The following is a 16653-nucleotide window of genomic DNA, read 5'->3' as shown; positions in this document are numbered from 1 at the left end:
ATGCGCCAAAAATTGCTGATTTTTGGTTATTGTCATGCTGTCAGAACGGAACCCCCTCCAATAACCGGGGACTGCATGTAACTACATACTATCCATGCTATCACAGAAATTTGTAAACTTCAGCAACTCCAGAAATGCTTATGAACCCTTTGAAATTGTAATCTAAAAAGACCTTTGTACTACAAATCAACTTGTCACCTCAAATTATGTGAAGATGATAAAAGTAGAAACAGCTTGTATCCCTGCCCATATAGGCATCAAAAGAAATGAAGAACCCAATAGAGCAGCCAAACTACAACTACTGGGATGAGGTCACTTGTAGATGTTCCTGTTAGAGATTATATAACATCCCTAAAGCTATTATAACTAACAAATGACGTTCCTGTTAGAGATTATATAACATCCCTAAAGCTATTATAACTAATAAATGACAATATATGGAATAATTAACCTGATAGTAATAAATTGAAGTAGGTAAGCCCAACATTAGAATATGGAATTAATTATATCAACAACAAATAAAATAATTTTTAATGAATATCCTACATGATGCAATCCCTAAATGTGCAAAATCATAAAATTAAGGTAGTGGCACCTGTTAAGTATTTTTGGTGTGATTATCAAAATATAATGTACAATGAATGTGACACTTGGGAAACAAACTCAGTTTAAGTCTCCATTTACAGTTAATCCAGTTGTCAAGTTTTTAAAATCTGGAATTATATAAACCTAATGATTAAATCTAAACTTTTTTATTTATAAAGACAAGTGCATAAAGCTAGCCTTGTGAGAGATGAATTAACACACTTTCTCTTGTTAAACTACTTGATTATGGTAACTTATTGACTTCGTCTTAATCTTACTTTAAAATTGTCACCATCAATCTAACAGTTGCAAGAAGGATTTGGTGTGTATTCATGATTTACAGATCTTTCCTACTGCTGGGTACTAACAGCTGCTAATTTGGGTTTAATGAACAAGTAATCTTTTTGTAATCCAGAAACACGCTTTTCTGACCAGTGAGGGTTTTGACCCACCTTTCATTCCCATTTTTAGCCCCAATAAATGACCCTTTTCAGCTTGGTTTGGCACAACATAGTGAGGGATAATGCAGTGTCACGTGAGGGCACAGACATGGGTAGTTGGAGCGTTCTATTCCTGACAAAACAGGTTTGTGCAGCTATGACGTGGAAATACAAGACATCTTGTTAATGATGGTTTTTCGTGGAAATGTAATTCTGAAATTTAAGAACATTCAATTTTTTAGTATATTGTTAAAAACTGATGGAGGATTGTTGTCTTGTATAGCAGATCTTGATCTGCAGTTATATATAAATAGGGATCTTATGATTGAGTTTAGTGCCTTCCTTAAAATTTGTGCTCATAACTTATCAGGTTTTGCACATTCAGTTCACTACGATCTTGGATTAGAGAGATTGCATAGTTCATATTACAAAATCTCTCGTTAGGTTATTTTTATCCCACTTAATAAAGCTTTTTGTCAGATTTTCCTTCCGTTTAGAACATTGCTTTTTGGTTTTTAATATCTCATTCTCTTTATATATTTTGATAGATTTAAATCAAAGACAGTCAGTTTGGTTAGTGATCTTCTCTTGGTTTTCTCTCCACTCCATGGTCACGTCTTACTCTTATGATGTAAATACCATTTCATCAGTTGTTCTAGTAACTTCAAGAATAGTCCCCTCATCCATACAGGTGACATAATCCACATAATTTTATTGTTGCCAATCAATATTGAAAATGAACAACATTCCCCCCTCCTAATCTTTGGCACTCTAATGCATGTTCTGTATTCCTGAGCTTAAAAACCTTCCATGCAGGTTCTGTTTTCTTGAGCTTAAAAACCTTCCATCCTTCAAGAGAGTCTCAAAACTCCTTCAGGTTAAGCCCTACATTTCGTTTTCTTTAGCTGAGTGAAGCCACTGGATTAAATTTTTCATTGGCATGCGAATCTAGAAAAAAGGGATTTTAGGTGAAATATACAAAACCTAACTTTGTAATGAAAAGGAAATATAAAGGAAAGAAGACAGATGCACTGAAAGTAGTTGAAATTATGATTAATAAAATGTGAATTAAAGCAGTCAAGGAAATAAAAAATGTATTTAGCCCCAGACTTAAAATTTTGGAGTGTGCATGAAATATGGCAGTGATTGTGAATTCAGATAAATAGTTAACTCTTGTTTAACTGCCCTTCATCCATCAACACCACACCTTTGGTTTCATCCCTACTCCCTTTCAATTATCCCTTGCATGCAATCCCCCTTTTTATTCGGAACCCCACGATTAGGTTTTTTTTTTTTTTTTTTTTTTTTAATATGCAATTTTTGGTTTCAAACAAGAAAAGGAGGAAAGATTATGAAATTTCATATGGTGTCACAACTTTTATTTGTTAATACAGTGCTCCCCCATTTTTATGCTGGAGTAGGTTTCAGAACCTACCGCGGAAATGCAAAAATCCCCTCTGAAAATGCTTATAACTGCCAAATACCTTGTATCCCGTAAACTAAAACTTATAACTGCCTATTTTAACATTTCACTGCTTAAATTGATAGTTCAAACAAAAATAAACCTTCAGTTATTATACTAAAACAATTTAATATTTCAAACAAAAATACACCCCAAATCATCTTCCCAAAACACCAAAAGTAACCTAACATTACAGTACTCTCCTACTACTGTTACTCTTTAAGTAGACTCTATACACCCCTAAAATGCTTATAACTGCCTATTTTAATAGTTCATTGCCAAACTTGACAGTTCAAACAAAAATATAACTGACTATCATCCCAGACCACCCTAAAGTTATTTCAAAGTCATGTGGCAAAATTGAGTTCAAGCCTACAACTGTTGGTCTTACGTATCCCCTATCATTCAGACACACATTTTCTTTGGCCTATGTAACTTTGCACATTGTTCTGCTTCTATTGTATGTAATGCACTGGGCGTATGTTTTACGTATATTTTCCTGTGTTGTAAGGAATTGGAAATTATAATTGTTGTACAGGTACGTATTTTAGGATAGTACTACTGCATAGAGCATATCTAAAATACATGGGTAGTTTAGATCAACTGGACACGTACGTACTTCCAAACAGAAAGCTAAGTTTGTTAATTACGTCGTGTAAGTATTTTCGTGATTACGTACAAATACATTTATGATGAAAAAAAAATTATTTATTAAAGTAAGTTGTCATTAATCTTTGAAATGATATTATTGATATTTCAAAGTCATCTTAAACATTTTACCCTTAAGAATATATATGTGAGAGAGAGAGAGAGAGAGAGAGAATGATGGCACAAGAAATTTTTTTATAAATTTATTGGAGATGGTGAGGACTAAACATGTTTGTATGACAAATAAATGATTTACCTAATAATAAGTACTAATTTTCGAATAATATTAATATACTCTAATTGAAAAACTTATGCATTCCTATAGTAAACTATATGAAATTGTAAAGAAACAAATATGTGAGAGGTGCAAAAAAGAGAGAAGGTGGACATTTACTGCTGGTTTATTGAGAGAGCAGGCCTCTTATAAAGCGGCGTACAGACGTCAGTACAAAGACATACAATAGGATACAGGTGACCCAAGGTCAGTTGTTCTCAATGTGAAACAGGACAGGTAAATATAAATAACATGTAAAAAATAAAATTACAAGAATGGACACAATAATGTTCTGACACATTTACAACACAAACAGCCAGAAATGAATAAGTAACAGATACATATTTACATAAATAAAATACAGGTATTACCCTACTTACGATGGGGTTAGGTTCCAAAACACCCATCGTTGGTTGAAAAAAATCGTAACTCGAATATGGCCTAGCCTACACTAGGGTAATCAGTACCATCTATACATATATGGTAGCCTAGCCTACACTACACAGTATACTTTATACATAAATGGTATAGTAATTATTAGTGTTAGCTAATTCTGCAGGTTCAATGCAGATTGACATGATAAATCAGTATAAAGAGAAATTGAATAACAAACAAGGCCTAACCTGCACTTTCGTATATCATATACGGTAGCCTAGCCTACATTATACTGTATTCTGTTTTCACATAACACCGTATTATACAAACATCAAAATAACGAATGTGCATCTTTTCCATTGATCTTTTAAAAAGTTATGCTTTACTACACTGTATCCAATCGTAAATATTCTTATATTGCTTTTGCATTATAAATTCCGATCATAGCGATCAAATGTTTTGGTTTGGGATTCGATCACGCGGTCTTTATTTCGCCGCATTTAACTCCGTTCAGAGGGCATTTCTTGCTTCTAGTTAGCGTAAATGAATCTCTAGATACTTTATTTACAAGGGACATATATATTTTTCGTTATATGAAGTGTTTTTAAGTCGAAATATAACTTAAATATGTCTCGTTGTGAAATTAATTTAGACTTTTTTTCGTTAATAGATGACGTTGGCGGCTGGCCATTTGTTTTGTTTAAAAAAAAAAATCAAGATTCCGTTCGCTATTTTCTCTTGATTTCATCATCATACTACAAGCTTTTCATATTTATCTTTTATCAGCGTGAAAACAGCAGTAATATGCGTTCTTTCATGCCCAGTAGTTTTGATTGAAATACTCAACAATTTTATTTGCTGTCAAGTTTCATCCATGTTGCCAGTGCACGATAATTTATAGTCATTAGCAGCTTGAACATTCTTTTCTCAGCTTCAACTACAACTTTCAGCTTAAATTTACTGTAGCAGTATATTTCCTTGCCGATCTTTTCTCCAAAGCGGTTAAGGGTAGTGTAAAAACATATCAGTACTTAACGTCATTTTTAACATAACTACGATAATTCTTTAACAGTACGATGGTTGAAATACAAGCAAAACAGTTGTTATCCGATTCGGTTATTAGCAAAACAACAGTCTCGTTCGGTTGTTTATGGTTGTACACATTTTCGCAAGAGTATAAGGTTACTAACAATACTTTTATCATTCTCTTACTTTTTTAACTAGAAGATGGAATAAAGAGATGGAGAAAAAGAAGTTGGTCTATTGTAAGTTGGTCTCTCTTGCTGCCTGATTCTACGGCAACTGTAGTGTACACTGTTGCATATGCCTGCTCGAAATTTAAAAATATTTTCTAAATATTGTCATACCGGTATTAATTGCTGACTCCATCGTAAACTCGAATTATCGTCACTCATGCACTACCTGTATTTACAAACGCACAAAAATTGCAAACGAACACTGACCTATTTTAACTTCCGACACAACGAGAGCAAGTGAGGTCAGCTCATTGAATTAATGTACCTATTCCAGCCTCTCGGGCCAACATATTGTACACCGTACGCTGCCTGATTGTACGTTGTTGCCTACGCCAGTCGCCTGCGAAATTTAAAAATACGTATTTTCAAAATATTGTCGTAACGATATTAATTGCTAACCGCATCGTAAAAGCGAATTATCGTAAGTCGAATCATCGTAACTCGAGCACTACCTGTATGGCTATATAGCGTGACCTAAGCTCATGGGAAAGGCACCATAGAAAACGGGAGGTTCACTATAGAGGACCCGTTGAGCAGGGACTTTACAATACGCCCCCCCCCCAAGACGTAGGTAATGTCTGATTAAATTAAGTATCTCCTGAGGCGATGGAGAGTGCCGTGGCTCCACGATGTCAGCTGGGGGGTGCGATGTGAGTGGAGGCGGCTGGCTGTGGTGCTGCCTGGATCCGGGGACGGCCGCACGACTTTCTTTTGGGCTGGGCTGGCTGCGGGGGCGACGGTTCCCGCGGAGGGCGCTGTGGGGTATTGTCGATGTCTTCCTCCAACAGGGCGGGCTTGAGGCGATCTACAGACACCTAGTCACCTTCCCGTGGATGGCCAGCCGGAATGCTTTACTGTTACTCTTGAGCACGCGAAAGGGCCCCCTGTAGGGCCTGGTTAAGGGCAGTCGGACAGCATCGTTCCTGATGAAGACGAGGGTGGTGGAGGACAGCCGGGAGGTGTGAAAGGCGACGTCGTGTCGGTATACATCCTCCGATCTTGTCAAGGAGCCTCTGGACTGTCAGATTGTGGCGGTCCCCATGATGAGCTCGCCCAGGACTACGAGGGGCTTCCCGTAGACTTTTTCTGCTGCGGACGGGTCGCCGTTGGCTCTGGGGGCGGTCCTCACCCCGAGGAGGACCCAGGGCAGCTGGTACTTCCAATCCTCGGTGGTGCAGCAGGCCATGAGGGACGCCTTCAGGGACCTGTGGAACCTTTCCACCAATCCGTTGGCTGCGGGGTTGTAGGCGGTGGTGCTGTGGTGAGAGGTCCCCAGCAGGCTTGGCGGGGCGGTCCACAGCTCGGACAGGAAGGCTGGACCCCTGTCTGTTGTTATGTGGTCCGGAACACTGAACCGGCTGATCCAGCTGGAGAGGAGGGCCTTGGCGCACGCACTGGCGGTGGCTTCTTGCATGAGTGTTGCTTCGGACCACCTGGTGGAGCGGTCGATGATCGTCAGGAGATACCTGACCCCAAGGAGATACCTGACCCCACCTGATGGGGGAAGGGGGCTTACCACGTTGACATGGATATGTCTGAACCGCCTCCCCGGCTGGGGAAACTTGCCCACCCCTGACTCTGTGTGTCGCCCTATTTTGCTGGTCTGGCGCCAGATGCACTGCCTCGCCCAGGCCACCGCGTCCTTCCGCATACCGTGCCAGTCGAACTTCTCTGCCAGCAGCTTGGCCGTCATCCTGCCGGAGGGGTGGGACAGCCCGTGGATAACGTTGAACACCAGACAGCGGCGGGAGGCGGGTACCAGTTGGTGGGGGTGGCCGGTGCTTAGTCGCTCAGCAGTGATGGCCCCCCAGGGGCGAGGGGCACGTCCTTCCACCTGAGTGATGTGATGGCAGTGCGGTAGGCTGGAACCTCTGGGTCGGTGGTCTGATCCCGGGTGAGGTCCTCATAGTTGATCCCGAGCTGCACTGCATTGAGCTCAGTCCTCGAGAGGGCGTCTGCTATGGGGTTCTTCCTGCCAGGGAGGTATTTGATTGTGCAGGTGAATTCCGCGATGGTCGTGAAATGCAGCTGCTGCCTGGAAGACCATGTGTCCTCCTGCTTTGTGAAGGTGTGGACCAGCGGCTGGTGGACTGTCCAAATTGTGAAGGGCGTGCCCTCCAAGAGGAACTTGAAGTGATGTACCACCCGATACACTAAGCAGAGTTCCTTGTCGAAGGTGCTGTAGCGGGACTCTGCGGAGCTGAACTTCCTGCTGAAGAAGGCGATAAGCTGGGCGGCTCCGGCAATTACCTGCTCCAGGACGGCCCCACAGGGGATGTTGCTAGCGTCCGTTATCAGCTGCAGGGGGGCATTGGGGTCCTGATGGGCCAAGGCGGTTGCCTCGGCGAGGGCGGCCTTCATCAGGGAGAAGGCCTGCTGCCGGTCGGGGCCCCACGCTAAGGTCTTCAGATGGCTCTTCAGGATCTCCGTCAGGGGGGCCATGGTGTGCGCGACCCCGGGGATGAACCTTCTGTAGTTGTTGACCATCCCGAGGAATTCCTGTATGGCCTTGATGGAGGTAGGGGTGGGGAACCTGGCAACGGCTGCGACCTTCAATGCGAGTGGACGGACGCCCCTCAGGGATACCTCATGGCCCAGGAAGTCGACTCTCAACGACGAGGCCGTTCTCCTGCAGGCGCTGCAGGACCTTCCAGATGTGTTGCAGGTGTTCTTTGTGGGATCTGGAAAAAATCAAAATGTTATCCAGGATGCTGTCCATCAGCCCCCGCGTTCCTCAGGCCGAAGGTGGAGAAGGTGAAGACGTGGGACCCGAAGGGCGTGATGATGGCGGTTTTGCGGATGTCCTCTGGAGCTACTGGTACCTGAAAGTAGGATTTCAACAGATCCAATTTATAAAATATTTTGGCCCCGTTAAAAGAGGCCGTGAGATCTTGCATGTTTGGAAGAGGGTAGTGATAGGTTCCGTGGCGAGGTTGAGCCCCTGTAGTCGCCGCAGGGTCTCCAGGAGCCGTCCGGTTTCTGCACCATGTGGAGGGGGGAGGCCCATGGGCTTGAGGCCTTCCTGCATATGCCCACATTCCATCTCGGCGAAAGCATCCTTGGCCTCCTGAAGTCGCCGAGGAGCCTCCGGAACCCTACGTGTGTTGGGGTCCCTTTGTTTTAACGTGGTGGTAGACTGTGCTTGGCAGGGGCCTTGGGCACCTGACGCAGTTCGGGCTTGAAGACATCTGGGAACTCTGTCAGCAGCTGGAGGTACTGGTGCGGAGCGATGGAGCAGATGGCGGGCGCGCTGGGACCCATCGCCAGAGGGAGGGACTGGCAGGAGTTGGTGTCCATCAGGTGCTTGCGACTGACGTCGACTGCCAGACCGAAGTGGGCGAGGAAGTCCCCGCCCAGGAGTGGGGTCCTCACATCCGCGACTATGAAATTCCACTTGTACCTCCGGCCAAGGATGGAGAGCAACAGGAGCTTGGTGCCTTAGGAGAAGATGGGAGACCTGTTGGCGGCCGTCAGGGAGGCAGCCAGGTCCTGTGGGCATTTGTGGTCCTCTCTGGATGGCGGGAACACTGATCGTACGGCCCAGTGTCGATCAACATCATCCTTCCAGAGATGGTGTCACAGACGTAAAAACCTATTGGGTCTGGGCTCTTGGGTTCCTCTGCTGCCACAGCGGCCTGTGCTGTTGGCCACCACCACCTCCGTTTTTGGATGGGCGAAAGAGCAGGGGGGTTGACAGTTCCGGGCGTCCTTGCCGTACCACTGGTGGTAGTAGCAAGGCCCCGGCAGTTGCTTCTTCTGGTGATGGTTTGGCCGCCTTCTGGTGACGGCACATATCTCCCCCTCCACGGCCTGGGGTGTGCAGGCGTGGATGCCTGCTTCGCTACCCCCGTGGAGTCGGTTATCTGCTGCACCGTCCTGATCAAGTCGTAGAGTGGTAGGGTGTACGGCTCCAGGATCTGGGTCCGAACATCCAGGAGGAGCTGACGGAGGAAGATCTCCCTCAACAGGCTTATCTCCGATTGCCTGCCACTGCCGTCCATCCTGGGTAGGATGAGGAGGTCCTGGATTACGTTCCATGTTTCCCAGAGGTTCTGGTCGTGTCGGGGGTTGTTGGTGAAGTCAAGGGCGTGGGCGGCCCTCTCGGAGACCGGCAGGGAGCAGGTCTCGATGAAAGAGGCCTTCAGCTTTTGGTAGGTGGCGGGACATGCGGTAGACACCCACGGGGCGATCTTCCTGTTGACCTCTTCCGGGAGGGCATTTATTACGGTGTCTGCCTGCAGCACTTCGTCTGTAAGTCCTGCCAGCCTGAACTGCCCCTCGACCCTGTGGAGCCATGATGAAGGGTTGCTGTGATTAAAGGGCGACAGCTTTATGGTGAGGGCGGACCTTGTTTGGTCCGTCAGGAAGGGCAGTGTGAGAGGAGTGGGTACCGGCATGGAGGAGCGCGCAAGCCTTGGCGTGGGGGAGGGCACGAGGGAGATATCAGAGTCCGCAAAGTTCGCGGTTATTTGTATGTGGGAGGGAATGTCCGCTTCCATATTTGCTTCTGCACTCTCACTTGGACTGGGTTACACTCACGCTTGGGGGGGCGCCATGTGGGTCCGCTAATGACGCCGATGATCTGCCGACGAGAGTCGGCACGCCCAAACGCTTTGTTAAAGCGCTGTATTTAGTCCGTTAGAGGTGTGGGGTATGGGTAGTTCATTGGGCCAAAACTAGGTCATCGTATGGTCCGATAATGGCTCCGGGGTCACCACTGTGAGAGGTGCAAAAAAAAGAGCAGGTGGACATTTACTGCTGGTTTATTGAGGGAGCAGGCCGCTTATAAAGCGGCGTGCGGATGTCAGGTGACCCAAGGTCAATTGTTCTCAATGTGAAACAGGACAGGTAAATACAAATAACATGTAAAAAATAAAATTAAAGAATGGACACAATAATGTTCTGACACATGTACAACACAAACAGGCACAAATGAATAAGTAACAGATACATAGGTACATAAACAAAATATGGCTATTTAGCTTGACCTAAGCTCATGGGAAAGGCACCTGTAGAAAACGGGAGGTTCACTATAGAAAACCCATTAAGCAGGGAATACAAATATATATTCCCAATCTTTTCCAAAGGTCTCAAGAGGTGGGGGGGGGGGTGGAGGTTGGACCTGTCATATATGTCAAATATCTGACCACAGGACCACGGTCAGACAATTGACATGTATGACAGGTCCAGCCTCCCCCCTCATGTCAGAGAGCTTTGGAAATGATTGGGAATATGTATTTGTTTGTTTAAAATTTCACATAATTTACTATAGAAGTGCATAAATTTTTAAATTACATTATTATTATTATTATTATTATTATTATTATTATTATTATTATTATTATTATCTGAAAATTAGTACTTATTATTAGGTAAATCATTTATTTGTCATACAAACAAATTAGTGAAATTTCCCCTTGTGGACAAGTGAGTGATATGTTCCACTAAAATCCACAACAAAATGAAACGTGGAAATGTGAAACACGTAAGGGGGCCCCACTGTTTATACAGTAGAAGCCGGCATTTAATGTTTTAGACATCTGAAGAAAAGGATGTTTGGGTGGGTCCATGGCAGTAGAAGTTGGTGAAGGTGAGAACACTTGTGACAGGTGTTCTTTGTTCAGTGAAGACCCTGAATGTGAACATTCAGAAAGTGGGACCACAAGTGGGCAAAAGTAGATAACTTTGACCGAGACATTTGCGTGACGATGGTGACTAGCATAGGAGACAGGTATGGTAGTGATATCCTTTCTAGTAGTCAGATTGAGTGAGGAGCAGTTTTCATGTGCTTGGCATGTATGCTCTATTCACGTAGGCAGATGGTATATCAGAAACAACGGGGGAAAAGGCAAGAGAAGGAGGTAGCAGGGAACAAGTGAAAGACTCTTTGATAAATGTTCAGAAGCAGTGGAGTTCTGAGGTGCATCTGCTGAAGTTTTTGATGTGCATTGTGTTGTACACTGTGAATAAGATCCTTGGTGGAAAGAGAAACTGATTCTTCAACCAGTCACAGCATGCCCACATAATGATGAACGCAAAAAGGTGCTTGTTCTTAGCCAGAGATGACATGAATGGGCTACAAACCCTTCAAGGCAGACCCTGACAAGTACCTTAAGGCATAGTAGAAAACTCAGCGTTGGTAGAAAAAAAGTGAAGTGAACAGCCTTAGTGTCTAACGCACTTAAGGTGCAAACCACTGTACAAGGTAAATGACGAGTGAAAAGGCAAATTGTACAGAATTCACAAGGAAAATCTCATGAAATTACAAAGATTCTCAATTTTACCTTTGCCGCAAGACACCAAAGTAGAAAACTGATTATAAGGTGTAAGTTTAGGAATGAGTTGAAGAAAAAATTATTGAATAACTAGCAAAACAAACTATTGTATCGCCAGAGCAGCAGACAAAACCACCATCCCAACAAGTGAAGTATAGTATTAAAGAACCAAAAAAATGAATTATCAAAATGGGGGAAAAAAAAAATAAAGTTCACTCCATAACCCACAGAGGAGAAGCAGTTGAAAATTAAGCAAGTGATGTTAATGGCAAATGCACATACAGTACTAGAGACATGAAAATAAATTCTTATGTAAAGGTGATTGAATATGGTAATGCACTGCAAGAACATGAAAACAGTATCTCTTGAGAAAAGCAGTGAAGAGAGGAAAGATGTAATACCACAATCAGTGGTAATCAAGTGCATAAATGGTTTCTCAGTCTTGACTGGTGCATGTTGAATGAATAGGATTTCCAGGTTCTTGGAAATAAGCATTATATGAGACATGGGGGTCATGATGAAACAAACACAATCCCCACTTCAGTTTGTTTTGAAAGATCAGTGTTAGTTTATGTCGTAGAACCAGTGCTGAAGTGAGCCAGTGAAGAGACTTGACTAATTTATGAGAGAGGTAATTGATGTTTGTCACTCAGGTAGAAGTGCATGGTTTGGCAGAGTGGCATCATGTTTAAGTGGCCTCCAAAATTAGTTGTTCTGCATATGAGAACTGGAAGGGGAACTTCAGTATATGGTGTGAATTGACAGATTTACTGAAAAAGAAATCAGCGTTGGCTGTACACCTCATGCAAGATTGATATTTTAAAGCAAGATGATGGTAAGTAGAGTTGCTAGGAAAGCTAAACCGTTTATTCCTTTTGGACAAAGGATGTCAGCAGTTTGCAGCCCTTCATGGGCAGTTTAGCCTCCAGGGAACTAATGATACAGACTTTCATGGGTTAGTGGCAGAATTTGAACATGTTTATTTTTATTTTACAGAGCAAGGCATGGATCTACCTTATGGTTTGGCTTCATGTAAACTATAAGATAGTGAACAACAATCAGTGATGTCAACAACAAATAATGTAACTTATGAGACTATGAAATTGGCCCTGAATCAGATGTTTGCTGGTGAAATTTATAGTCAGAATAAGGCATATGCATTTGTCAGTGAGGTGAAGAGTGAACCAGTCTTTTGGAATTATGGATATGAGGAATTATGCTTTAATTTAGAGGACAAGGGCAGACAAGCTCTGAAGATGGTGTCATACTTGGCCAATAATCGTGGTGTCAGCTGATATTCAAAAGGATACGTTAGTGTTAGAGCTTGCCCACATTCATCCACTGGTAGGAGACTACCCTCCCAGACCTGACTGTAGTTTCAACATTTAATATGTGATTCTTGATTTCACTGGTCAAGTGAATGTCTAAGTATGTACAAAAGCACAGCTGATTGAAAATGACTTAAGAACAGTACATTTGTTGTTATTTACGGGTTATGCAATAGATGAAGGAAATGGTAATAAGTTACAGACTCTGTTAGAGGAATCTAAAGGATATGCTGTTTTAAACACTGGTCATTCTTAAACTGTAAGGAATTGAGGATGTTGGACAGTATGGCAATATTAGTTTGTTGTAACAGGAAAGATGAAAAATCAGAAACTGACTTTCAAGGCCCATTTAGTTGCAAGAGGTTTTGAGGAAGACTGAATGCCTCTGGAAGATTCATCTGCATTTTTTATGGAATCAGTATGTTTAGCACTTACTAGCACTTACTTTGGCCTCTACCAATTGATGGGATTGTCGTGCTGTATATGTGGAAGCTACCTACCTTAAAAGGTCAGGACATTGAATTAGTTATCTACATCCTCAGCTGGAATATGCTAACAGTAAGCTTTGAGGATGCTGGTAGCCATTGATATTGCATGTAAAGGATCTGTTGTGGATTGCAGAGCTAAAGTATCATCAGTGGATTCAGCACTTCTTGTAGAACAATAATGGTAAACTTGGGAGGCCCTTGTGTGGTGTGTATGTTGACAACTTACTTTGGCTTCGTACACAGGAGTTCAGGCAGCAAATGATAAACTAACATGAGTTAAATATGCTTAGTCAGCAGTTTGGAATTGAAAACCTTCAGATATGTGGGTGTAAATGTGACTACCAACACAGACAGTAGCATAACACTTCAATATGCCTTTTCTGTAGAACCAGTCGTGTGCAGAAATCGTGGTACAGTGAAATCAGGAGAGCTAAAAAAAAAAAAAAAAAACCCTCAAGCCTTATTTGGGCAGTTCAATTGAATTGCCATACACTCATCCAGATATTGCGTTTGGTGTGTGTGAAGCAAGTGTGAACAGTAGTCAAGCCACCATAAAGGATTTGCCCTATTTGGACAGTTCAATTGGATTGCCATACACTCGTCCAGATATTACATTTGATGTGTATGAAGCTAGTGTGAACAGTAGTCAAGCCACCATAAAGGATTTGCCTTATTTACGCAGTTCAATTGGGTTACAATACACCCATCCAGATATTGCATTTGATGTGTGTGAAGTGAGTGTTAACACTAGTCAAGCCACCATAAAGGATTTGCTTAGGTTTAACAAGGTGATCACAAGGTGAAGAAAGACAACGTGAAGTTCTACATTCCTAGGATGGAACCACTTGAGGATTGTCACTTTGAGTGTTCTTGTTTTTTTATGCCTCATTTGCTAATCTTAAGGAGTGTGGTGATCTTCCTGTGGGGTGTATGTGAACTGAAATATCCATGATTATGGCAAACAATAAGGATCAGATGTTATGTCAGATTTACATTATATGGTGTGGCATTGGTGCTTGTTGGGTATGTTGAGGCTGTTGAATATTTCTGTCAAGATATTGCAGAAGGTCTCTGGATGTGGAAGACTAAAGACAAAGGGCTTTGTCAGCAGTTAAAGTTAGTTGGATGCCCTTTGGTCTTGTGAAAGCATAGAAGACAAGATTGCACTTCAATATTGCTTTAGTAAGGGACATATTGGAGCGAGAGAAGATTGTTGAGGTGTCATGGTTGCACAAATCACATCTGGCTAACTATTTTACCAAGAAAGGTGGCTCAACTGAACATGCAGTAGTAAACTGGGACTAGAACCATGGTTTACCATGATGAATGCCATACATCCTTATGTTATAAAACACTAGGTCATTGATATTACTTGATTTAATGCCAGTAGTTTGCTCTGCCTCTGCTTGGAAACCTTCTTCAACCTATGAAGAAAGAATGAGTGTTTTAGTTGCACTTCCAGCAGCCTCATGTCATAGGATAAGTTGGGAGGCAAGGTGGTGTAGAGACTAGACAAATTTGAGAGACTTGATTGAGGTGCCACAATAAATATCTCTGAAGGCTGCTGACTTAAACATGGCAAAAGTATGTTAGAAACAGAAGAACAAAGTCAGAACCATATCGCACGAACACCATAATTTCTGTAATCTGAGAATGGAGGGAAATGCCAAGTTTTGTCATATACTCAGAATCATTTGTTTAGTTGTGACACCATTTTGCATAAATCAGTATGTCAGTGGATCTGTAATTAGAGGATCTGAAAATTCAGTCATCACTAACGTCAAATTATATCCAAATATTTTTTTTAAGTATGCATATGTCTGGTCTCCAGAGTGGCTGTGATCAACATCCAGAAAGAAGAAGTAAATATTTTACCTAATTCCAAGAGTAGAAGTGAGAATTGAAATTATGAGAGACTTTACATGATAATAATGAAAAGGGAAGCAAACAAGGAAGTCAGCAGATCTGGACAGCAACCATGTAGAAACTGCAGGCATAATTTTGAGATATGTACATTAGTTTATTGAATATAAGAGATGGTGTCGGAAGACTTGTGTAACTGGAGTGAGGGTTTTGCTATGCCCTCGTGGGTAAAGATGTACAGTCCATCCTTAGGAGGGCCATAGGAAGAAAATTTGTTGCGATTGTTAGACTGCTGATACCTAAGAGTAGCCCATTAGTAGACAAGAGCTTTCATTTCACTGGTGCCTTGAAAAACAGGAAAATCAGATGTGTGACTTACGGTTAGTGTGTATTTTGAAGATTTATTTCAAATAAGGAAATAGATATGTGGGGTACAGTAACAGGTGAATAGACAAGAGCTCTCAAAAACAAATGATTTGGTTGCATGGTAAGAGAAGCAATTATTAAGACTAATAGTGAGCAAAGAATTAACAAAGTGACAGCCAGTGGTAGGTAGAGCCTACATAACCTGGACTCTATGGACATTCAGGCAGAAAGTCCCAAGAGTGAAGCGAGTGGAGAAAACATATCGCATGTTCAACCACATATTGAAAATTTCAGATAAATTTAATGATGGTGAAAATGAAATAACTGTAGAGTACTCATAATAAAAAAAAAAGTGGGAATGTTGCATTGAATAAATTACAGTGGAACCCCTTTTACATGCTTCATTTTCTCACGGATTTGTGTGGAACATATCTTTCAGTTTTGGGGGGAACTTTAACCAATTTGCAAATTTTTCTATCTGAAATTATCACTAATTAGCTTTTTTTTTTTTTTTTTTTTTTTTTGTAGAGCAACATTGTGTGTTCACTAATTACTGTATTTTTTCATTAAAGGATATGTATGCAGAGAGAGAGAGAGAGCGAGAGATAACGCTTTATTGATATATTGCTGTGTTTTCTCAAAGGATATGTATACTGAGAGAGAGAGAGAGAGAGAGAGAGAGAGAGAGAGAGAGAGAGAGAGAGAAACTGAGGTGTTTATGTCAAAGGTCAAAGTCTAAGCACAGTATAAATAGATTCTGTAAGTGAAATAACTTTTTATTGATATTTTGCTGTGTTTTCTCATTAAAGGATATGTACATTGAGAGAGAGGTGTTTATAAATCAAAGTCTAAGCACAGTAACTAGCTAGGGACAAGACTTGACAGGCACAGTTAAACTATAGCTGGGGAGGAAAGTAAAATGTTGGTTTTGAGTTGCCTCCATATGAAATATGGATTTTAAATATTTTTATGGTGATTAGAGATGAAATATCAACAGAGATAAAATATTCTCTTTTTTAGTGTTATAATGTGTGTGATAATCATAGTCAACTAAACTTGTTATAAAACACGGACAATAAATCAGACAAAGCAAAAAATATGTCAATACGTACCTATGTATGAATTAAATCACTTGATCTCGATCCTGGGTATGTTTATTTTCATGTTTTTTTTTATGTGTATGGCACAGTAATTGATATCATTAAAAGATATGTAAAGTACAGTAGTGATATACAGCAGAGAGAGAGAGAGAGAGAGAACTGAGATTCTATCTTGCTACTTGTGGTTTTGAGT

At 41.8% G+C, this 16653-nt stretch overlaps 1 protein-coding gene across 38 annotated transcripts in view; it reads left to right on the top strand.

Annotated features, from left to right (window-relative positions):
- The window catches only part of LOC136834094 (heterogeneous nuclear ribonucleoprotein R-like), a 711768-nt gene that overhangs the window by 571321 nt on the left and 123794 nt on the right, over positions 1-16653 (top strand). For 4 of the 38 annotated variants that reach the window (XR_010851700.1, XR_010851697.1, XM_067096590.1 and 1 more), the window contains exon 11: positions 1080-1170. The exons of the other annotated variants lie outside the window; for them this stretch is intronic. Coding sequence is in view for 2 of the 4 variants with exons in the window: in XM_067096590.1 (XP_066952691.1) it covers positions 1080-1170 (91 nt within the window). In the remaining 2 variants the exon portion in view is untranslated. The remainder of the gene's footprint in view (positions 1-1079; positions 1171-16653) is intronic. 38 annotated transcript variants of the gene reach the window in all.

The sequence above is a fragment of the Macrobrachium rosenbergii genome, chromosome 4 (genome assembly GCF_040412425.1).
Source record: "Macrobrachium rosenbergii isolate ZJJX-2024 chromosome 4, ASM4041242v1, whole genome shotgun sequence".
Lineage (NCBI taxonomy): Eukaryota > Metazoa > Arthropoda > Malacostraca > Decapoda > Palaemonidae > Macrobrachium > Macrobrachium rosenbergii.
Note: the sequence above shows the minus strand (reverse complement) of the source record. Positions and strands in the feature narration are given on the sequence as shown.